Source organism: Rhinopithecus bieti, unplaced genomic scaffold (genome assembly GCF_001698545.2).
Source record: "Rhinopithecus bieti isolate Rb0 unplaced genomic scaffold, ASM169854v2 scaffold_12049, whole genome shotgun sequence".
In the NCBI taxonomy this organism is placed as follows: Eukaryota; Metazoa; Chordata; class Mammalia; order Primates; family Cercopithecidae; genus Rhinopithecus; species Rhinopithecus bieti.
The window spans coordinates 3492194-3515605 of record NW_016807278.1 but is presented as its reverse complement, the minus strand read 5'-3'; the positions used below and the strand labels follow the sequence as shown (position 1 = coordinate 3515605).

At 53.7% G+C, this 23412-nt stretch overlaps 1 protein-coding gene across 6 annotated transcripts; it reads right to left on the bottom strand.

Annotated features, from left to right (window-relative positions):
• Positions 1–1492: 1492 nt before the first annotated feature.
• On the bottom strand, positions 1493–22310 carry ETNK2 (ethanolamine kinase 2). 6 transcript variants are annotated; one of them, XR_001887161.1, is made up of 9 exons: positions 21722–22304; positions 19844–20103; positions 16772–16894; positions 11486–11628; positions 10228–10311; positions 7121–7266; positions 4589–4662; positions 2507–2688; positions 1493–1806 (listed from the first exon to the last, which is right to left on the bottom strand). XR_001887161.1 is itself a non-coding variant. In XM_017881059.1 (8 exons), exons 1-7 carry the CDS (start codon positions 21977–21979, stop codon positions 4598–4600), a joined length of 1185 nt encoding a protein of 394 aa, XP_017736548.1. In that variant the 5' UTR covers positions 21980–22304; the 3' UTR covers positions 1493–2688; positions 4589–4597. The 6 variants fall into 6 exon arrangements, 5 of the variants coding, with proteins under 5 accessions (XP_017736548.1, XP_017736549.1, XP_017736552.1 ...); XM_017881059.1 differs by having other exon boundaries at positions 1493–2688; positions 4589–4768; XM_017881060.1 differs by having other exon boundaries at positions 1493–2688.
• Between the last annotated feature and the right edge of the window lie 1102 nt (positions 22311–23412).

The window sequence follows — 23412 nt, the reverse complement described above, 5'->3', positions numbered from 1 at the left end:
GGTGGTTGCAGAGGCCAGGAGCAGAGTGGCGTGGTCATTACCAGGAAAGCTGGGCCACAAGTTCGTCCCTTCCATGCATCTCTGGCAGAGACCGTGGAGCAGAGCCCGTTGGGAAGATGGATATGCCCAGGTGTCCTTTAACTAGAGCTCTTTGCTAAGAGTCTTGGAAGGGGCCCGAGGGGGTGGAGCCCAGATCACACTTGGGAGCCCAGACCCGGTGTTCAGCCAGGAGGGCAGGAGTGCTGGTTAGCCTGGGGTGGCAGTGAAAGGAGCGAAGGAGGAACTCCCAGTCTTTGGGGGACAGGATTGTGTTCCCTGCCACCACACCAGCTCACTCCACTGGAGGACTGGGGGAATGAGAATACTTTCTTAGAGGCAGCAGTGGGATGATGGCTGCTGTTAATTCCTTCCCATGCAGAAGGTGGCCAGGGTCTTAGGGGCACAGGATAATACCTGGGGGGGCTCTGTCCCAGCCATTCCCTACTTACCACTGCAACACTTGTCTCCAGCTCAACAGCATCAAGGCCCAGGAGGCTGGAAACAAAGCTGGCTTCACAGTGTTAATTCTGCCCTCAATTCCAGAGGTGGCTCGGAGAGGAACGAGTAGCGGGGACACTGTTTAGTCCAGACAGGATGTGGCTTTGACCTCCTGACCCCACGGGTGACCCCCAGGGGGCCCCTACTTGACCAGCCTGGCATCATCCCTATGTCTGGGCACCTCTTTCACCCATGTCCCCCCACTGGTAACCCCCAAGGCTGCTGCCCATAGAAGGCCTGGCTATGCTGTATCACCATGACCTTGAAGGTGCCAGCTCCAGTGGTTGCCATGGCACCAGGGTGCTTTTTGCAGGCAAAAGCCAAACAACCAGAGTCCACCTGGCAGGCTGCTGCTGCTGTTGCCTCTGCTGCCCCTAAGGGCACTGGGCACTTACTGGCAGGGGGCAGTCCTGGAGCAGCTGCTGCCTGGTGCACAGCCTGGGAAGTACAGCCGGAGTGACTGGGCTGCTAAGGGGGTGCCTCCTTCTCATCTTTGAGTTTTGCTCTTCCTTCCCTCTGGCCTTCTGAGAAAGTGACGGATTGGTTCCAGACATCACTCCTGCCTGTTCTCGGGCAGAGCAGCCCCTTCCCCACTCCACCGACAGCTGGGAGCCAGAGATGACCGAGAAAGATGTCCCGAGCACTTCTATTTAGGATGTCACTGGTTCATCTCCTGAGTCAGCCAAAGCCCTCGTAATCCACAGCCTAGTTCCCTCTAAGCAGCGCTTTACCAGGTTTGACTGGTAAGTTCTACCAAGAGAGTCAAAGGCAGAGAAGCTGAGTGAGAGAAATAGGGACCCTGCCCAGAGCCTTCAGAGCTAGGTGCACAGGAGGATGTGTGCAAGTGGCTACCTTGACTTCAGCATGAAGCCCAGGTGGACATCAGGAGGGGTTACAGCACCCCTCAGCCCCCACGCAGGGGTCAGTTCCTCACCATTGTCACTCAGACACAGCAGTCCGGAAATGAGCATTTTAATGCAGAAAACCATGATAATTTACAAATGAATCACTTTCTGGGCCAGAGCCAGGAAGGCCCCACCAGCTGTGAGGGCAGAAAGGAGGTGGAGGCTGTTGAGTGTCCGTCCGGGCAACCAGCTGAGTCAGCACCTTTCTGATGGGATTCTGCCCAGGCTCTCCCACGCTGGACCCTGGGGGGCCCTGGCCCCCACCCCATCCTCTTGGCTCCCACTAGGCATTCCCAGATAGGAAGACCTTGGGTCAGCTTCAGGACATAAAGTAGAGCTGGAGAGACATCCCTGGAAGGAGGGCCTGAGGGCCAGGGAGGGAACAAGGCAGGAGACTGCTGGTTCTGGTTTTGGCCACCTCACCCTTGGCCACGTCCCCTCTAACCAAGCCACAGCACGAAGCAGAGCCAGGCTCTGGAAGTCCAGGGCCTCACCACTCCCTCTCCTGTCCCCTCAGCAGGGGGACAAAACAGAAGCACAGGAGAGCACGTTGGGGAGCATGTTTCCTCGGGGTGAGGTTTGATTGGATCTGGTTTGGAGAAGGTGAGGGGTCTCAGATGAGGTGGCTGCTGGGGAAGATGTCATGCTCAATTCTTGGCCCCACCCATCACCAAGATATGTACATCCATGTGTCAGAGTTGGTGTGATGCTGGTTTGGAGCTCAGCACCTCCCACGTGGGGCATGCAGGGGGAGACGGACTGGAGGCTCAGGGCACTGGAGGTAGAAAGGAGCCCTCCCCGCCTCCTTCCCCAGGCCAGGAAGGGGTAAACACACATATAAGGCAACCCCAATTCCAGCAGGGCCTGAGGCTGGGAATGATGTGTTTCCCAGGGGTGGTTATGGTCCAGGACCTGGCTGCAGGCACTTCCTCCCAAGCCTGGTGGGGTGCAGGGGACCCCCAGAAGGAGGTCCTATCAGCCCCCTCCAGACAGGAGAATGAGGTCTTCAGTGGCAACCACTGGGGGCTGGCGGCAGGGACAGAGCCTTCTCCCTGGACACCCACCTGTCCCCTCTCCCACCTTGTCCAAGGGTGTGGACCCCGGAGTGCAGAATTGAGCTCTGGAGAACAGGTCTGGCCAGACAGATGGGTAGGGGAGGGATGGGGTGGCTGGTCACTTTGGCATCTCCAAGGCTGACACTTGAGGCTTCACCTTGAAGTACTGGTTGAATCGGATCACTGCGTACCTGGGGAAAGACAGAAGGAAGCTGGGTGTGAGGAAGAAAGCCAGGTGGGCCCTGCTGGGGGTGCTCACATCATAAGGAAAGTTTCTTAGTGGCTCTAGGCCTATCTAAGTCTGAGCAGATCAACCCCAACCCAGACTGATTAGTATTATTATTTCTTTTGCTTCTTTTTAAAATTTTTAATATTTATTTATTTTGAGACAGGGTCTGGCTCTGTCACCCAGGCTGGAGTGCAATGGCACGATCTTGGCTCACTGCAACCTCTGCCTCCCGGGCTCTGATGATCCTCCCACTTAGCCTCCAGAATAACTGGGATTACAGGTGCATGCCACTACATGTGGCTAATTTTTGTATTTTTTGTAGAGATAGGGTTTCACCATGTTGCCCAGGCTAATCTCGAACTCCTGAGCTCAAGTAATCTGCCCGCCATGGCCTCCCAAAGTACTGGGAATACAGGCATGAGCCACCGCGCCCAGCCTATTTTTTTTTTTATTGCAACTACATTTTTTTTTTTTTTAGATCAGACTAGAGAAACCCACAAACATGCTTGTTTGGAGTTTTGGTTTTTCAGTTATTATATACATATTGCTGTGCAAATGAGTATCTACAACTTTTTCCTTTTGGACAACCAGACCTATTAAGCAATACTCCCCAATGCTCCCTCTCCCCACCCCCTGGCAACAATTCTGGTTTCTATGGATTTGACTACTTTAATTATCTCTTATAGAACCATATTTGTCTTTTCATGACTGGCTTATTTAGCATAATGTCCTCAAGATTCATCCATGTTGTAGCAAGTAACAAGATTTCCTTAGTTTTTAAGGCTGAGTGATATTCTATTGTATGTAGAGACCGTATTTTATTCAATCATTCATCTGTTGGCAGACATCCGGGTTGCTTCCATCTCTTGGCTACTGTGCCAAGAATAATGTTGCTGTGAACATAGGTATATAAATATTTCTCTGAGAGTTTGCTTTCAATTATTTTGGCTACCCACCCAGAAATGAGATTGCTGGATCATACGGTTGTTATATTTTTATTTTTTGAGGAACCACCCTACTGTTTTCCACAGTAGCTCACCATTTTACATTCCCACCAATGGTGCAGAAAGGTTTCAATTCCTGCACATCCTTACCAACAATTATTATTTTCTGTTTTTTAATAGCACCCATCCTAATGGGTGTGAGGCGACATCTCACCATGCTTTTCACTTGCATTTCTCTAATAGTTGTGAATACTTTGAAACCAGGCTAGTGATTCCCTTTCAGCTGAAGGTGGGTGAGAAGGAGAAGGGCAAGGCCCTGGACCAGAATGGAGAAATGATTCCTGGCCCTTAGGGACATAGAAACCTCACAGGACAGGGACTCCCTGAATCATCAATACACAAGCAGCAGCTAGCTACGGTCCCTATATATCACTAGGAGCCACTGAAGGAGTAGCTGGGTCTGTCGCCCAACCAGAAGGCAGCATGGCAAACACTTAACCACTGCATGGCTTCAGCAAGTCACTTCTGTGCTCTGGACCTCTGTCCTCTCTGCTGTTAGAACGAGGTAGGATCTGCGATTGTTCAGACTGATTTTCAACGATTGCATCCACCACCAGGCTCCGTGGATAGGTGCGCTGGCAGCAGGGCAGGGCGTGGAGTAGGTAGTAGGATTTGGTGGGGACTAGCAGACCTCCTGCGAGGAACAGGGAGGATGTGACACTTCTCTTTTCAGAGTGGTACTTTCCTGGCATCCCCTGGGGATAGCAGCCCCACTGGAGATGAGCTAGAATGGGGGCGAGTCAGCAGAGCAAGGGAGCGGACTCTGGGCATTCTGCCTGGGCTGTCCTTTGCCCACACCCTGGGCTCAACCAAGGATCTCCCTTTTCTCCACGTCCGCCCCATCACCCCCGCACTCACCTGAGGAAATCAAAGTGGATGGTGGAGTACTGGTTCTGGATGAGGGCCCAGAGAGCCCAGAAGAAGTGAGACGCCTGGAAACAGACCAGAGAGGATCAGCCTGGCAATCTCCCCATGCCTGTTTCCGACTCTACAGCACTGGAGGGATGCAGTCATTGTGGAAGACACACAGCTAGGACCCTGGAAGAGATGTGGTGGGGTCTCCCTAGCACAAGCTGGGGAAATTCTGGAGGCCAAGTCACTGCACAGCATTGGGAGCCTCCACTCCTTCTAGAGAGAGGGGGTCAGAGCCAGTTCTACCAAGGCCCGAATGTTTACCAACCCTAAGGCAGGTAGTCAGTAGTGAGGAATTCTAGGGGGTTCCCACAACCTAAGCAGGACCCACACTCCACCTCTGGTCTCTTCCCTACCCAGGGAGATCTCTTGGAGTCTTCAAGGCCAAGGTATCCAGGCCAAGATGAACCCCTAAGCCAGAGCTTAGGCCTAATGGCTAGTGGGGGCTGGTGCCCTTCAGGAAGGTGCAGGGAAGGAAGAGTGATGGGCAGCAGTGCCCTGGCCACATGTCTGCTGGAAGATCCCTACACTAACCTCCTCCACTCCTTTTCCTCTCTTCCACTGGGAGGCTGGTTGGGTTGGAAAATGAACCTAGATATGGAAACAAGAATCCCCCAAGTCTGGGCATTTGCTAAGCATCAAACTGTGCTTTCCTTGTGGCTAGAGGCACCCACCAGGCCCAGGTCACCTCAGGCTCAAGAAGCCAGGGATTGGGTGGGAGGAGAGTGAGGATGGAAAAACTACCTGTCACACTATGCTTATTACCTGGGTGATGAAACAATCTGTACACCAAACCCTGGTGACAGGCAGGTTACCTATATAGCAAACCTGCATGTGTACCTCTGAATCTAAAATAAAATAAAGCCAGGGAGCTGTGGTTCCTGTCTACCCCTGAACAAACACTAGTGACGCCATCGCTTTCCCATGTGCATCCCCCAACCCTTGTGGCTCTCCCATCCCATTCCCACCCCATCCCAGGGTCTTCCTCACTCAGGGGTTGGCTACAAAGTACCTCCCTCCACTTTATTTCCTTTCCATTCCGTAGAAGGGGCATAGATAAGCTAGCACGTATGAATGATCACTAAAAAACTTAGCAAGAGGAAGGCATGTTCTTAAGGTCTTAAAGTCTAAAGACTGAGGAGGAAGAACCTAATGTAAACTCAGTGAGGAAAACAGAATAGGGATTCTGAAATTACAGAAAAGTAAAGATTGTATTTAGCTCTCTTCTGTACTGTGAAATTCAAGGCAGCTGCCGTGTCTTCTTATGCACAGCTGACATTAATGAGACTAGTTAGGAATCCCTAGGCACACACCAGTGGAGACTTGGCATGAACCAGGCACCTTGGATAAGGGGCATTCAAAATTGAGAACTGACAGCACAGTCATTTGAGTAGGAAGAGCCTGTCGGGAAAAGTTTACTTAGAGTTCTGAGTCAGTGGAGGCAGTTACAAAGAAGGATTAGAGCTTGACATTCTGTATCTTCTCTAAAGGTTATGGTAGCTCACGCCTATAACCTTAGCTACTCAGGAGGCTGAGGTGGGAGGATCATTTGAGGCCAGGAATTAGAGACCAGCCTGGGCAACATAGCAATACCCTATCTCTACAATAAGTTCAAAGAAATTAGCCAGGCGTGGTGGCACACACCTGTAATCCTAGCTACTCAGGAGGCTGAGGTGGGAGGATCGCTTGAGCCTGGGAGTTTAAGGCAGCAGTGAGCTACGATTGTGTCACTGTGCTCCAGCCTGGATGACAGAGTGGGACCCTATCTCAAAAAAAGTATATATATATTATATATTATATATATGTATGTATGTATGCCGGGTGCAGTGGTTCACTCCTGTAATCCCAACACTTTGGGAGGCAGAGGTGGGCTAATCACCTGAGGTCAGGAGTTCAAGACCAGCCTGGCCAACATTGTGAAACCCTGTCTCTACTAAAAATACAAAAAAACTAGCTGGGTGTGGTGGTACATGCCTGTAATCCCAGTTACTTGGGAGGCTGAGGGCAGAAGAATGGCTTGAACCTGAGAGGCAGAGGTTGCAGTGAGCCGAGATAGCGCCATTGCTCTCCAGCCTGGTCAACAAGAGTGAGACTCTGCCTCAAAAAAAAAAGAGTATATATATGGATGAATTTAACTGCAACATGAAGGGCTGAGGTTAGACAGTAGAAAGAACTACTTATTCAAACAAGGGAAATGCTAATATAGGAAGCTAGGATATTTCTTGGAAGTATTCATTCCTCTAGAAAGGAGAGAGCCTAGACTTGGTGGGGCTTGGGGAGCAGGGAACAGGGCATCAAGTATTAAGGGCTGCCTAAGACAGCTCTTACCAGGCTTCACCTCTAGGGTGGGGTCAGGAGCTGGGGATGGGTGTCCCCAGGCTCTCACCTGACCCTGGGCTCTGGGTAGGAGGCTAGTTGGGTCACCAGTCCCTCCTGCTGACTCCTTTCCTGTGCCAGCCCTAGTCACGAGGCACTCACCAGGGCAAACTTGTTGACTTGCACGTAGAGCCTTTCCACCTCCCTGGGGGTCACGGCCATCCCCTTTTGTGCCTGCAGGTAGTAGTGCAGCCACTGCAGCTGGGTCTCCCGCGCCGGGTACAGGCAGTAATCCACCTCATTCACGCCTGATGGGGAGGCAGGCCAGACACAAGTTGCTTGGAGATGAGCCCACCTAGGGTCTCCTCAAGCTCAGTAGGTGTTCCCTTCTCCCCTCAAACTCCCATCTCCTTTGACCTGTGGGGCTGTGCCTAAAGAGGCAGCCCTGAGAAGGCAGCTTCTTTGAGTATGAAACTCAGCTAGTGTGAGGTCTACCCCATCCCAGCTAGGAGCACTGCTTCTGTGGGATTGAGGAAAGCAGAGAGAGAAAGGCAGACAGGTTAAGGGGCAAGACACAGTCCTGGGAGTGACGGCAACCCCTCAAGACAGCACCACTGTCTCTCCCAACCCCTGCACAAAAATGACCATGTGCAGGAAGCCCTCAGTTAAAAGCACTGGATCAGCATTACTAGTCCTAGGTCTTATGCTAACCTTGTTAGCCTTAGGGGAACCCTTTCCTATCACTGGCCGAAATTTCTTCATTTATCAAATGAAGGGACTTCATGTAGGGATATCAAACATGGCTTCCTGGTGTTAAGAGGCTATTTAAAAACATCACCTGGAGAGCACCCCCACCCCAGTCCAGTTCCCTAGATGGCTCTGATGTGTAGCCAGGCTGGGAACCCATGGATCAGATGGCTCTGGTTCCTTCCAGCCCCGCCATAGCCCTCCAGCTGCCAGCCCAGTACCACCAGCTCATCCCGGGCATGGTGGAAGAAACCACAGCTTCAAAGCTGGTACACAAAGAAGTGATTTAAGACAGGAGGACCAGGACTGGGCCACCTTCTCCAGGGTTCCCTCCTTCCTCTTCTTCTTGTCCTTCTCAAGCTTCCTTTATATCCATGGGGAAACATATGCAGTCTCCTGAGGCTCCAGGAGTGTGGCTAGAAAAGAATCTCCTGGAACAAATGTAGAAACGGAGGCCCAGAGAGGAGAAGAAATGCACCCAAGGTCACATGGTGGTTAGAGGCAGAGTCAGGGCTGGAACTCTGATCTCCCAATGACCAGAACTGTGTCTTCCTCACTCCTGCGCACCCATGAGGCCCCTCTCCCCAGGTCGGGATCTCCCCAGCTCTCTCCCTTCCCCCAGGCTAGGTTCTTCCTCCTCCATTCTCAACTTGGGAGCAGGCTGCAATCTACCCCTTTGGAGAAATTCCAGTTGGACTTTGCTCTGTGCCGTGGGCGAGGAGGACTTAAAATGCTTAAGAATTATCCCTTGTGGAAAGGCCAGTGAGCCTGGCAGCCAAGAATTCCCAGACCCAGGGCCCTGCCAGTGCCAGCCTCTGCTCCATGCCACACCCCAAGGCTCAGCTGCTCTGCCCAGCTGAGGCTCCATCACCCCGGGGGTTCCTAGGTGTACTCTCAGGTACAATCATTGCTTGACAGATTGATCACCTGGGGTTCCAGAAGGAACACAATTGGCCTGATGGGGCTGGAGAGTGGCTCTCCAGTTCGCCTGGGCATGCCTCCCCTATCCTGAGCCACAGGGCCTTGCCCCATCATGGGAACACCTCACCGTGCTAGTCTGGGGACAGCTCTCCAGCCCCAGTGTCCAGCTCTGTCCCATGTGAGTTGCCTCCTTGGTCCCATCTAATTAACCCTCAAGCTGGAAAAACCTGCCCTGTTTCCTCTACACAGATGGTTCCATTGTGTATACTATGCCTTTATAGAACACCTGCTTACCCCTAGGAATCACCCCCCTATCCTGCCTCTCCCATCCCCACTCCCGTAAAGCTTCCCAGTCTAATCACAGCAGCAAACGCCAATACAATGCTTAGTATGTGTCATACATATGTGTGTGTGTGTGTGTCTCATATCAACACTATGAGGTGGGTACTATCATCATCTCCATTTTATAGGGGCACAGAGAGGGTAAATAAACTGCCCAAGGGTCACACAGCCAATAAGCAGCAAAGCCATAAACTGAACTTAGGGAGTCAAATTACATAGCACATACTTAGATTCTACTTAGATGATTCTCATCAGGCCACCAGGCAAACAGCTACTTGTAGCTTGTTCTGCTCCTTGTCTGCATATAAGGCCCCCATGTACAATTGGACCGGTTGTACTGGGCATAAAGGAGCTTGGACAAAGGAGTGGAGGCTGAAGTCATCCTGTGCTGTGCTGGCCAAGCTGCAGCAGTCGTCTAAGCTGTGTCGACCTGGAGGAAGGGGTCTTTTTCTAATTTATGTACCAAGCTGAGTATCTTCAGGATCCTACAGAGGTCACATTTTCCTAATTTGTACCAAAGTGCCATATGGGCTAGGAGAGGTCTGCTCTGTGTATGTGAGTCCTGCTTCCCCCAGTGAGACTTGGAACTCTCTAAGAGCAGGCTGTGCCTTAACCCCTCAAGCTGTGATACTTTGGAGGACAAGAGCTATCTAGCCTCCACCCTCCCCATACCCTGGCCCTGGTCCCCACCCTACAGAGGGTGCTTTGAACATTGGTCAGATCTAGTCCTGTATTGCCTAGTGACAGGGATACCTGCTGAGAAATGCACCATCGAGTGATTTTGTGTGATCATCAGAGTGTACTTACACAAACCTAGATGGGACAGCCTACTACACACCTAGGCTGCATGTTATTGCTCCTGGGCTATATAAACCTGTACCGCATTGTTACTGTACTGAATACTGTAGGTAACTGTAACACAATGCTAAAGTATTTATGTATCTAAACATATCCAAACATAGGAAAAGGTACTAGTAAAAAATATGTACCTATGCAGGTGCCTGTATCCCAGCTTACACGGGAGCATGAGGCAGGAGAATGGCGCGTGAACCCAGGGGCAGAACTTGCAGTGAGCTGAGGTCACGCCACTGCACTCCAGCCTCCAGCCTGGGCGACAGAGCGAGACTCCGTATCAAAAAAAAAAAAAAGGTATCTATTACCGTAAATATACAGTAATCTCATAGGACCACCATCTACATGTGGTCCGTCACTGACTGAAACACCACTACAAAGCACGACTGTAGTAATGCCCCTCTCACCTGCAAACTCGTTGAAATGGTTGCCAATGTCAAAAGCTTGGTAGTTGTAGCCAGCATATTCATAGTCAATGAACCGCACGTGACCTATGAAGTAGAGGAGAGTCGATGAGAGTTGGCCCAGGAGATCTGGCAACAGAGCCTGGTCAAGCTTCTGCAGACCTCTGGGATGCACCCACTGAGTGATGCCAGCCTCTGCAGCAACCCTGCCCAACCCCATCACTGCAGCAGTCTTCTAAGCTACTTCTTTCCATCCATCCATCCATCTGCCCTTCCTAGTTCCCAGTGTCCCTCTCACACAGCTGGAGCTGCAGGCTCTCCTCATCTAAAGACAGCTGTCCTCAGCATGGCTAAGGATCAGGAATAAAGCTAAGTATTAATACCCCCTGGGGTGATGCTCTCATCAGCAACACGAGGAGGTGTTCGTCCTCTCTCTCTTTCTTGGCACAGATTTTTTTTGTTTGTTTTTGTCTTTCTGTTTTGAGACAGAGTCTGGCTCTGTCACCCAAGCTAGAGTACAGTGGCTTGATCTCAGCTCACTGCAACCTCTGCCTCCCTGGTTCAAGCGATTCTCCTGCCTCAGCCTCCTGAGTAACTGGGATTACAGGTGCATGCCACCATGCCCGGCTAATTTTTGTATTTTTAGTAGAGACGGGGGGGAGGGTTTCACCATGCTGGCCAGGCTGGTCTTGAACTCCTGACCTTGTGATCCACCCACCTCGACCTCCCAAAGAGCTGGGATTATAGGCATGAGCCACCGCGCCTGGCCAGACTTTATTTTTTTTTAATAGGGTCTTGCTCTGTTGCCCAGGCTGGACTGTAGTGGCTCCATCATGGCTCATGGCAACCTCCACCTCCCAGGCTCAAGTGATCCTCCTGCCTCAGCCTCCCAAGGAGCTAGGACTATAGGCATGTACCACCATACCAGGAAAAGTTTTGTGTATTTTTTTTTTTGTAGAGACAGGGTCTCACCACATTGCCTGGGCTGGTCTTGAATTCCTGGGCATAAGCAATCCACATGCCTTGGCCTCCCAAAGTGCTAGGATTATAGGCATGAGCCATTGTACCCGGCCCTTGGCACAGACTTTTCAAAGTAGGAATTTTTTATTTCCTTTCCCCTTTCCCTTCTACAAATTAACTTAAGACCTAAATCCAGGTCTCCTTTTGCTTGTCCAAGTGCCAGCCGGAGGAACAGATCTGTGAAGCCAGCTAACCAACCAACCAAAGCCCTGCTACTGCCCTGGGGCCAGAAAAGCCATACCTTTGATGCTGTCATAGATGATATTCTTGCAGAGCAGATCATTGTGACAAAACACCACAGGGGACTCCAGCTGGGACAGATGCTCCTTCAGCCAGGCCAGCTCCAGTTCCAACACCTCTACCTTAGGGACATCTGCAGAAAGGCTGGGCAGTTGCAAAAAAAAGGTAGCCAGTGAAGGCAGGGCTGATAGACAAGCAGGTGCTTGGCCTCAAGAGCCCTGAGTTTGAGCCTCATCACTCCCTCTGTCTTACTGCAGGGGGGCCTTGGAAAAAAGGCCAATCTCTTAGACCCTCACTTTTGTCATCTGTAAAATGGCACTGAGGGGTCCTGTCCTTCTGACTCCTCTGGTTACACTAGGAAGCTGATAAAGACATGGGCATAAAAGCATGAGGCAGGGCATAAAGTCACTGATTAAGGGCATCCCTGCTACTTTGTGAAAGGGACAGGAGGGTAAGGAAGGAGACACAGGGAAGGGACAAGGCAGGTGAGAATGAGTGTCCAGACTCGGGGATTCCAGACTAAGAACAAGGAGCAGTGGGGAGAGATACAAAACAGACCTGCTCTTAGGATGCTGGGAAAACTCCCCAGGAGGAAGTACAGCTCCCTAAGTCAAGCTGAGTCCCACAAAGATCCTCCCCGGCAGGAAGAGTAGTGCCCTGGCAGGGAGCTGGAGCAATGGAGCTCTCTTGAGAAGGCAGAGGTATGTCCTGGTGTGCCCCCCTCTCACCCCAGCAGCTGACCATGTCACAGGTAGAAAGGACCAGAGAGACGGTCTGGTCTAACCTCTCATTTCACAAACAGACCATCGGCTAACATGAGAAAGCAAACCAAGAGCTTCTTTAGCTCACTCCTACACTGTCAAAGGCACATTAAAGCCTTCAATGAGAGCATGCTTGCTTTGTGGCTCCCCAGTGACTCGTCCCTTCTACCTTGAGTTATGAGTAAGTGTTCCCTTGTCCCAGACCCCTGCCAGACCATGCAAGTGCAACTTGGGGGCAATGAACCCAATGAACCCAATGATGCATGGGTCCACCTCTCCTCCTGCCCCACCCCCATCCCATGCACTCAGCAGCCATTTCTGCTGAAAGAAACACATGTTGAGGAATGAAGAAATCAGCCAATCAGTCAAGTTATCAGAGGCCATGTGGAAGTCTGATGAGGGTCCACTGTGCTTGCATGCTCTGAACTTTGGTCCCCAGGAGGCACACAGGTCTGTGTACACTGAAAAGGCCAAACACCACAGTCCTTAAAAACCTAGAACCACCAACGGGCAGAGGGGAGGAGGCTGGGCTTTTATCTCCATTCCTGTGTCACCAATTTGTGTTTCTCTGTCCAGGGTAGCAAGAGCACATAGAGGAGGATGAGAATGAGACCGGCCTCTCTCACCTTCCCGCAGGACAGACCGATCACTCCCTCACCCAGCCCAGGGGCCAGAACATGAGGAAGAGTGTTCAGCCACTGAGGCACTCCTCTGTCCCCTCTGGAGAAGGAAGAGAGCACAGGGTCCCTTTCAAGTTTTGAGAAGGTCAAAGCTCAAGATCTGAGGTCATCTAGTCCAGCCCCATGGAGAAACTGAGGCTCAAGGGAGGAAAGAGGCTTTCTCCCAGCCTCCAGATACCTCTTGCACTGCTGGATCCTTTACTTCTTCATCTAAGGAAAGCAGTCCTTGGCCCATCCAAGGATCCAAATCGAATGGAGTCTCCTAATTGTGAGGGCTGTGCACTCTCTCTGAAGGCCTGGGTGCCCCTCAGAGGCTCTGCGAAGGCCCCTCTGAGTCCAGGGAGTCTGCTGGGAGGGGTGATATGGGGGAGGCCTTCCCCATGCTTCCTGGAGTTTATCTGTGCTGACAGGTCTGCGTAAGATGTGTTTCAGTCCTGGCTCTCCTTAAGAAGCTACCTTTTAAGATTCCTTTTATATTTTTTTCTTGGACTGAGACCATCAAAAGAGAAGAATTAGGAGGGTTCCTTTGGTTTGCTCAGCTCCTGGCCTGAAAAACATGGCTCTGACATGCAAGATGCCTGCTGCTCTATCCCTGACCTCAGTCTGAACCCCACCCTGCCCACCCCAAGGCCACGCAGATGGTTACTGTGGGAACAATCCTGGCCTTCTATCTCCCCGGGGCCTCCCTCACTGCTCTGCTTCCCTCCCCTGAGCACTTGAAACATCGCCAGCTTCGCTACCTTCAGTCCCGCCACCACGGGGCTCTTTCAAGGCGTAATTGGCAGAAGAGTAACCACCACCACATCCCAGAAACACTGCCCAGGAAAAACTGCTCCTCCTGCTCCTCTGCCCCAGGGCCAGCAGGAAGGGGAGGAGGGGGCTGGAGGTCTCTGCAGGGAAGCCTTGGGGTTCCTCCTGATATCAGGACTGCTGCCTGGCCAGTCTCTACTGTGCTGTCAAGATCTGGACAGGCAAGAGTACTTTCTCCCCACAGGGCTCTTTCTAGGCATTTGAGCTTACTGGCTTATCCCTTTGCCCTCCCACCAACCAACCCACCGGTATCTCCTCGTGATGCCCGACCCAGTTATCCGCCCCACGTTCTCCCAGCCACTCTGGACACATCCGCGTCCGACACCGAGGCTACTGAATCTATTTCCACAGGTCTCTGACACATCCTATTCTCCATCCGCCACCTCAAGTTGCCCTAGGGGAATATTCCTCAATCCCTTGCCTCTATCACTTGCCTCAGAAACACTTGGGGTGCCTATCAAAATGTGGCTTCCTGGCCGAGCGCAGTGGCTTACACCTGTAATCCCAGCACTTTAAGAGGCTGTGGCAGGTGGATCACTTGAGGCCAGGAGTTTGAGACCAGCCTGGCCAACATGGCGAAACCTTGTCTCTACTAAAAACACAAAAATTAGCAGGGCATGATGGCAGGCACCAGTAATCCCAGCCACTTGGGAGGCTGAAGCAGAAGAACCACTTGAACCTGGGAAACAGAGGTTGTGGTGAGCCAAGATCATGCCACTGCACTCCAGCCTGGGTGACAGAGCAAAAAAAAAAAAAAAAAAGCCGTTTCCTAGGGGATAAACGCAAGACCTCTCAATCGATCTCCAAAGTTGGGCACTTCAGGGGAATCTTATGCTCAAAGTTTGGGAATCCTAGTCCTAGATCTTGTCCACTTAATTACATCACTTCCAACTGGTCTCCCTACCTCAAATCCATCCTCCCCCACCAATCTGTCCCTCATGATGTTAGAGGACTTTCTTCCTAAAGCCCAGTCCTGGTCAGGTTACTGGCCTGAATCTCTGACTCAAACATCTTCACGACTTCCCACTACTTGCTAAATTAAATCTTGGCTACTTAGCCTGACATTTAAGGCCCCTTACCAGCTAGCTCCAACTCTGTAGTTCGCCCCTGCCCCCAGACCCTTCCCAGGTCCTCCCAAAGATCTGCTCCAGCCAACCTCATCTACTCGTCACTCAGGAGCAAATCCTGCTCCTGCCATCTCCTCCAGCTGGAGTAGCCTCCCTGCTCATTTCCACCATGCCAACTCTGCTAAGACAACTTTCCCTGGTTCTACCACTCCCAGCATACCCAGCACACATTACACACCCTGCCTTATTTTGCAGCTGTGTATGGGCATGTCCTGTGTACCTAGATGGCTCTTAAGCTCTTTGAGGGCAGGGCCAGTGTCACATTCATTTTTCAATTGTTTTAAATTCCAGTCAATCAATGTCTGTGAAATGAAGGATTGAATAATTCAGGGTTATTAGGCAATGCCTGGAGCTCCAGGTGCTTATCTCGTCTAAATGATTGCTCATCATTGTTCTGCTTTTGGGCACTCAGGCAGCTTAGGGCATGGATCATCCCCTAAAGAGGCTCAAAGAAGTTAAGCAACTTGGTTTGTCCAAGGTTCAAAGGTGTGACAAGAGCAAAGAGATTGGGCCAGCTCTTCTCCGGGGATTACTCCCTCCCAGTAAGGTTACCCCCAAGGTCACACAGTGACAGCACAGTCAAAGGAAGCTGCAGTATCAAGGATTATGTCTGAGTACCAGAAGCCTGGCTCTAGTTGCTAAGCTGCCACTGATCAGCGACCTTGGGCAGGTCCCATCCCCTCCCTGGGCCTCAGTTTTCCATCTGTCAAATAAGAGCTGTGGGCTGAAGGGTTGGAAGGACCTGTTCTCTATGAACTGTTCTAGCCCTAAGGGAAAAGGAGGTCCTTGTCCCAGAAAGAATATTTGACATACAAGGTCTGAACATGGTCAAAGAGAGGGCAGGCCTGGGCCACCTTGGACAAATAGTCCCAAAGCAGTGCTTGGTAAGCATGGCGTGGGATGATGCAGATAAAGTCATGCATGTGTGTGACAGAGACATACTCAAAATGGGGATAGAGTTAATTATTATTGGAAGAGAGAAGACACACCCTTCACCTCAAACCTCTTCTGCACCCTACTCCCATGAACATTTGGAAGACGGGTGATGGCCAAGCCCAGCAGAGAGCGTGAAGGAATCAGAGACTCACTACTGCCTTTTTTTGGAGGAAGGAAGGCAAGACACCACGCTTTCCTCCAGGACTGCATCCTTTCCTCGGCACTCAGGGTGTGCTGGGGAGTCAGGTGTCTAAAGGCTTGGAGGACTCTCAGGTTGCTGGTCAGAGTGCTTAAGGGAAAACTCAGGGAACTCTGTCTTATCGGGGAAGGGCAATGTCAGGATGGGTGGACTACCTCCTTTCCTGTGAAGAGCAGTGAGGGAAGCAGCAAGCTGTCAGTCTGAGCAAGGTGGGGGCAGGGTCCCCTAAGGCACATGGGGACAAGAGGGGTCTTGGGAAGTAGCAGGAACCTTGATTGTCTCCAGGGGCTTGTCAGCTGATGAGTTGAGTTCTTCTGACTGATGCTAAGCTCAGTCCCACCTCATTCTGAGGGCCCTGCCCTGCTCATGGTTCAGAAGGCAGGGCAGGTGGAAAGAGCCCTGGGCTGGGAAACAGAAGCCCTGCCTTTCACAAGCCCCATAACACTGGGCCAAGCTCAGTCTCTGAGCTTCAGCAGCCTCTAAGTAAAATGGGGAAATGTTGTCCCCAACCCTGGTCCCTGCCACAATCACAGAGTGAAGGAGAAATGAGCACATGGGTATAAAACTGCTCATCTAAGCTCCTTAGTCAGCGGGCCCAACTCTGCTTGGAGACAGAGGCTTAGCAACTAGGACTGAAGGGACTGCAGGAGAAACTCCCCAGCCTCCTCCCCGGGACCTGAGCCCTTAAACCTCCTCGCAGGGTGGGCTGGAGCCAAAAGGATAGGGAAGGGAGATCATATTAAGGCAGCCTTGGACCCTCCCAGATCTTTGTACCTGGGGTTGATCTCGTTCTTCACAAGCGTGAAATAATTGTGCATCTTGTGCCAGAGGGTGGGCTTGGGCAGGCTGCCGTTGGCGTGGATAGTATGAATCTTTGCCATTTCTAAGGCGATTAACCTACAGCAGGGAACAGGAAGAATAGAGCATCAGTGCTGGGACATTGCCTTCCCCACTCATCCCCTGCTGGCCAGATAGGGGCCCTCCGGGCCCACCAGGGCACTAGCCAGAGGGCCAAGGATGGGATGATTGCAAGTCCCTTAGGAGCACAGGTCCTGCAGAAGGAAGGTCTCAGCAGAAGGGAGGAAAATGAATTAAGACCTTAGTCTGGCAGCTCCCTTTCCAGTGCCAGGCTGGGGCTGCCTCAGGGAGCAGAAGGGCAGAGCAGTGGGGCTGTTGGTCACAGGTCAGTGGCCTTGTTCTACCCCAGTGTACCCACAGCAACTCCTGAGAACAGACGGGCACCTGGGGATGGGGGCGGGGCGGGCCGGGCCCTCCTCTCCCCGGACTCTGATCCATCCTCTCAGGGGATGTGAACATAGGTCACTTTGCACCAAGAGATCAGGGGGTGGTGATGCCAGGCAGGGAAGAAATGCCCACCTCTTATCAGCCTGGCCAAGGTGGGGAGGGAAACAGGCTGGCCCAGGGCAGCCCCTTCCTCTGCTATAGGGAGTTGATGCTGGCGGCTGGGTGCCAAGGACGCAAAACAAGCCAGCGTTCTATTTTCAAGTTCTCCTGTGGACATTATCCAAGGTCTCAGGAGAGGAGTGGGTGGTAGGGAAGGTTGCTGGGAGAAGGTGGGGGTGAGTGGAAGACTGACCGGTCAGAGAAGGAGGGCCTTGATAAAGACCCCATCGCCCGAGGCCCTGTGTCCCAGCTGGGCCCTCCCAGTCCTCTGCCAGTCTTCCCTTCTGCCGTCCCACCCCCCAACCGTCTGCTAAGACTCCAACATTCAGCTTCCTTCCAACATACAGCCTCTGCCTGTTGCTCGAATAACAATCACTGGGAAAGACAACAAAGGCATTGGCTGTTTGAAACCTTGTTACCAAGCTGTTCCAGGGACATTCTCTCTCTTGCAAGGCCCCGGGAAGAGGCAGGCCATACCCTATTGGGATAACAGAGCAGTTTTGGAGTTCCTCTGGAAGCCCCCAAGACTCCCACCTCCTAAAGGGTGGAGGAGACAAGGGGTGTGGCAGCAACCTCGTGGGTGAGAGAGGAAGGCTGTGCTTTCTTTCAAAGGCCAGAGGCCCTGGGGCAGAAGGGAACCCGCCAGGGTTTGGGCAAGGCAGGGAAACAGACCTGAGACTCAGGCCTTCCCTTCCCAAAGGAAGATTCGGAACAGAGCATGAACAGAGCGTTTTCTTGAATATCAATAGGTCCGTTGTCTGGAATAGCAATGAAAGTAACCTCAACACTCAGCATTTTCATGCAGAAAGCCTCAGCAGGCCGAGGTTGGGGGTGGGGTTCAAGGGAACATGTAGAGGGTGGCTCCTGGAGGCTTCCCCCACAGACGTTCACCTTAACCCAGAGGGATGATGGTCTATCCTGGGAAAACCATCAAGGAAGGGCCTACCTCCTACACCTATCCCAATTTTGGGCTCTACCCCAGGTGCCACGTTCTTCTTATGGAACCTAAATCCACCTTCAATCTTCTTGACAATGGTAATTGTTTGCGTGAGAGGATGAGTGACAGCATCGGATACACAGAGGTGGAGGGATCCTGGGAGTGGTGACGACCTGCTAATATCCGAGCTTATATGCACCAGACGGAGGGAGAGCTGGGGGGAGTGCAGTGGCAGAAGTCAGGACAGGGTCCCTTGCACCCTACTCTGACTTCACATCTCCAGTCTGGGTCCTATTGGAACTGTTCAGCTGGAGCCTGCAAACACCCCTGCATAGGTTTGTATGCCTCTCACACCCTCAAGACATACACACACACACACACACACACACACACACACACAACTACAATATACAACTCAAATATCCCGCCTGACCAGCCACTTATGAGCATGGAGGTGGAAGAGCTCTCAGATCCTCTTCTTCTAAGTCCCTGCAGAAGGCATGCACAAACAGAGCCAGGTGCATTTGGGGTTAAGTGGCTGGCAGGTGAGGAAGCAAAGAAGCTTCTTGCTCTACACCCAGGCGGGCTTGTTTCCCCTCAGTACGCAAGGCCTCCTTCCCCTTGGAATAGCCTGGGCAGATGCCAAGGCTCCTAGGTAGACCCCCGTGCCACTGTCCCAGTGTCAGGAGTAAATCCCAGCCTGCCTCGGGCCTCACTCAAGCCTCAGTGCCCTCCATGTGGCTCATGGCATTGGAGTGAGGAAGGAGGACACTCTTTGCCATCCTTATTCTGGCACAGAGGAGAGGGAGATGCTAGGGGTCCTTCTTTGGTCCTCCCCCTTTCCAGTCTCCACAGCATTCCCAGGGTTTGAAGGAAAAGTCCAGTTCCTGGGCACTACACATCCAAGCATTTACTGGGAGGGGCTCCCCAGGAGCCACAGGTTCTTGTGAGCCTTTGAAAGGAGGCCTTGACAGTTCCCCAAACCTGGGTTTCCACTTCGTCAGGGAACCCGGAAGGAGCTCAGACTGGCAGAAGAGATAGCATCTCCCTGGGCAGGTAAAACCATGCGTACCCTGGATAGGGCCCATTTTCCTTGACAAACAGAGACAGAGGTAGAAAACCCTGAGTGCCTGGGGATCTGGCTCACATTTCGTTTCTAAGGCTCTGAGATGTTTCCAGGTCAGACTTGGAGTGGGCAGAGGTTTGAGGCATGGTGCCAGGAAGCAGATCTCTGCTGCACTTAGGGAACCAGGTCCTCTGCTCCCATGTTCATCACAATTCTTCCTTTCCTCCCCCAGAACTCATCCTTCTAGCAGGCACCACTTAAAATCTATAGAAAGCAATAGCCCCTCTCTGCAGAGCGATGCATATAAACATGCATTTTTCATGCAATTTCAGGGAACTCACAGATCTTACAACTCTCTACCATGGACCCCACATGCCAAGGATTTCCAAGCCCAAGGCCTGAAGAATAGTAGAGACAGAGGCCCTGGCACCGTCCTCACCTGAAAAGCCGGGGCTCACGGATGTGCTCAGGCCCCAGGGCCACACCCTGCATGTACTCATAGCACAGCCCATTCTGGAAGGTGCAGTAGAGTCTGGGGGCACAGCCGTGTGCTCGCAGCAGCTGGAAGTTTCTGACCTCATTCTCCCGGTCCACCAGCAGCTCCGTCCGCTCCCCATACACCCGGACCAGCACGCAGTCCTGCATGTCCTCCTCCACGTAGCAGGCCACCAGCTTGTTGGTGATGCCATCCGTGAAGCGCTAGCATGGGGACAGGACAGTGCGTGGGTGGGTAGGTGGGGCAGGATCTCTCTGGTCTCTCCCCCGGACTTGGTAGCTCCAGCAGGAGGTGCTCATTTGAATGCTGAGCACAACCACCCCAAGCCCCCCGTGCTTTAGCCCAGTCACTCTTGCTCCACTCTGTCCCCAACCTTGGGGGTCTCCGGTCTCTATGAGTTCAAGAAAAAAAATGGTAGTGTGGGTTCAGCTCCCACACACTCCTGGGTCTGCCTCTAGTGAATGGGATTTGGCAATGGAGAAATTTCCACACTACTTGGGAGGTAGAAGCCCCCTCCTGCTCCTTACCCTCCATCCCAGTATGGAAAGAAATGACATGGACCAGAATGTGGCAGGGGAGGGCTGGGAGTTGCCCAGAACACTATGTCCTGACCAGCTGCCTCTCACCTTGTGCCAGGCAGTGGGCCCTGCTCTACCCCTTGCCCCATCCAGTGGTGGAGGTACAAGGAGGGTACTGAGGTTGGCACCCATCCCAGGACTTTAGTGGCCAGAGGTCCTTACCAGAAGAGACAGGAGACAACTGGGCTGCGAGCAAGGTTCTCTGCGCAGCAGGGTGATAAGGAGAAAGGAACCATAGAATTTGTAGGGCACAATGTAACAGAACTGGGAGGGCCTTAGAGGTCATCTGAACCAATTCTAGGTAGGGAAACTGAGGCAGGAAAGGGGAGGGACTGGCAGATGGCACGTTAGGTCAGTGCTGGAATTAACCTCAGGCCTGCTTGATGCCTTGAGTCTTATACCAAACTGGGCCTTTCCTTTTGAAAACGCTACTCCTCCCCCAGGGCGGGTTCTGTCAGCCTCCACACTTGGTTTAGAACCTCCCCACAACTTTGCCCCCACCCCACCCCAGAATGCCCATCTGCATGGAGCCGCTACCATTCCAGCGAAAGCTACAAGCGCCCCACTCGGCACCTTCCTCCACAGGCAGCCCACAGCGGGGCTGGAGGCAGTCAGCTGGGGAGTTAGCCTAAGGCTCAGTGAGTGGCTCTGCCCACAGGTATATCCCGGGACCTGTGTCCAGCTGGGGCTGGGGAAGATGGCCTGTGTGGGGGTGCTGAGCCTGAGCCTGCAGCGATGGTGAGGAGCTGAGTGCTAGCTGGAATTCCACAGGGTGGCTCCTGGGGAACACAGGGGTAGCTCAGAGCCTGGAGGATTTGCTCCCACCGTGGGGTGGAGAAGGGGCAGCAGTGCATGGGGTATGGCTGTGGGGGGGTCTCTTAAAAGTTCCCGCTTCCTCAGGTTTCAGAGCTGGCTGGGTACGCGCTTCTGGGCAGCGAGGGGCACCAGCACGCAGTGACGGGGGTGCGGCCCGCACACCCAGCATGCCGACAGTGGGCAGGTGGCCACCCGGTGTGCCGAAGAGCCCCAGGAGAAGGGGGGCGTGTGCAGGGCCGAGGGAGGTGTGAGCCTAGTTTTGCTTAGGGACGAAATAAATCCGCACACAACCACGTTCCAAACCTTTCTTGCGCAGCAGCCACTCACCCCTAGGACCAACACCCGGAAGGATGCGAGGACGGGGTCCCCGCATCCCCCTGGCAGCCCTGGCAGGACCCCAACCTCGGCCCCGCGCCCACTCCGCTACCTTGGTCCGAACTTGCTCGGGTTTCCAATGCGGCCGCAGCTCCTGGATGAGGCGCAGGGCCCCGGGAAGGATGTCGTCCGGGTCCACGGAAATGCCGAAGTACGCGACGGCGGCGGCCCTCGGGGGGCCCGGCGGCTCCCGGCAGCCGGCGCTGGCCGCCGCCTTCTCCTCCATGCCCCATGAGCACTGTGGGCAAGGCGTGTGCCTCCTCAGGTGAAAGGACGCTCGCGGCTGAGGGGCCGAAGGGGGCACAGCCATTCCCAGCAGCCCCACCCCCTCGGAGCCGCGGCGGACGCTAGCCCCGGCGGGGGGGCCCGGCGAGGGAGTGGGAGTGGTAGAGGAGGGGCCAGGGGAAGTCCATGACTCAGGCGCGAGCTGCCCGCTTCGATCGCCGGCTCGCGGCCCGCCGCCCACCGCCGACCCCGGAGCGCTGCGGCCCGCCGCGATTGTGACATCACGGGCGGCAGCCCGCGGGAACGCCCCCGCCCCGCCCCCGCCCGGCCCGAGTGCCGCTGGGGAGGGCGCAGCCAGCCACGCGCCGGCAGCTGCGGCCGCCGCTACCTGGAGCGCTGGATGGGGCGACGCCCCCCTGGGGCCGGTGACGCCGGGGGTGGGGCCTCCGCTGGCTCCGCCCCGCTCGGGTCCCCGCCGGGGCTGGCTTCCCGGCCTCGAGGCCGCGAGACTCCAGCTCTCTCCCGGTAGCCTGGGGCGGAGGCGGGGGAGGGCTCGTCCTGCACCCCCATCTCATCCTGGAATAGAGAGATCCGCTGCTCCCACGACGTCAACTTGGCTCGCCCCTCTGTGCCCCTGCTCCCTGTCTCTCAGTCCCCGGACCCCGGGAAGTGGCTCTGCAGGGGCGGCCCCTGCTGCATCTCAAAGGTCCTTCCCTGCAGAGAGTCCCCACCCGCCACCCAGGCAACCTCCCATCCCCGACAGAAACACAATCCTTGGAGAGGGGACATTGGGTGATAGCGTTGGGGTGAGAGTGTGCCAGTCCAGCAGACTGCGCTGTCCCCTGGCAGGCCACTGAACAGCCAGGGCGTTGGAGTGTTTGGGCATTTCCTGGGCAGGAATTGGGGCAAGGCTGAGTTAAAGCCTCCCTCCCATCCCGAGCATGTGAATGGGGCCAGGTAGTAGGCAAGTGGGTGTCCCCGAGCCCAGTGCTTTGCTGGGCATTCGGGGTGTGAAGTGGACAGACCCTGCGTGTGTCCTGGGGAGGAGAGCTAAAGGCCTGGCACAGCTGCAGGGCCAAAGCAGGGCGGGGTGATGGCTGGGGGGTGAGAAGGAAGGAGAAGGGGTGACAAGGTGTCCCGGGGCAGAGTTGCTGCAGGGAGGAGACATGGAGAGAGGCCAGGCCGGCTCAGGGGCAAGTCCCTCTACTAGCCAGATTCTCCTTTGGACGTTCTCTGCCACCTCGTAAGCAGGGCTCTGTTGGCTGCCAGCCCCATTTGCCGTAGTGAAGCCTCAGGGATCTCAGTAGTCACTATCTCTCACTGCCCCACCCAGAAAAGCACCTTCAGAGAATGGGCCCTTTCCTATTTTCCCAGTTATCCCTTTGGCCTATCCCGGAACCTGTCGACTAGGAGGCTCCTATGCTTATTGTTGTCCAGAATCCAGCTCTGCCTAGCAGAACTTCTGCAGTGATGAAAATGTTCTATATCTGCTGTCCAATGCAGTGACCACTAGCCACG

Bases quoted from the DNA above. Each gene is read 5' to 3' on its own strand.
- ETNK2 (XM_017881059.1), bottom strand. From the start codon at position 21,979: ATGGCTGTGCCCCCTTCGGCCCCTCAGCCGCGAGCGTCCTTTCACCTG. The intron at 7,267-10,227 runs GTGAGAGGGGCA...CCTCCCCATCAG, and splicing joins CCATTTCAACGAGTTTGCAG to GCGTGAATGAGGTGGATTAC. The intron at 4,769-7,120 runs GTGAGTGCCTCG...CATCTCTTCCAG, and splicing joins AAGTCAACAAGTTTGCCCTG to GGTCCTAGCTGTGTGTCTTC.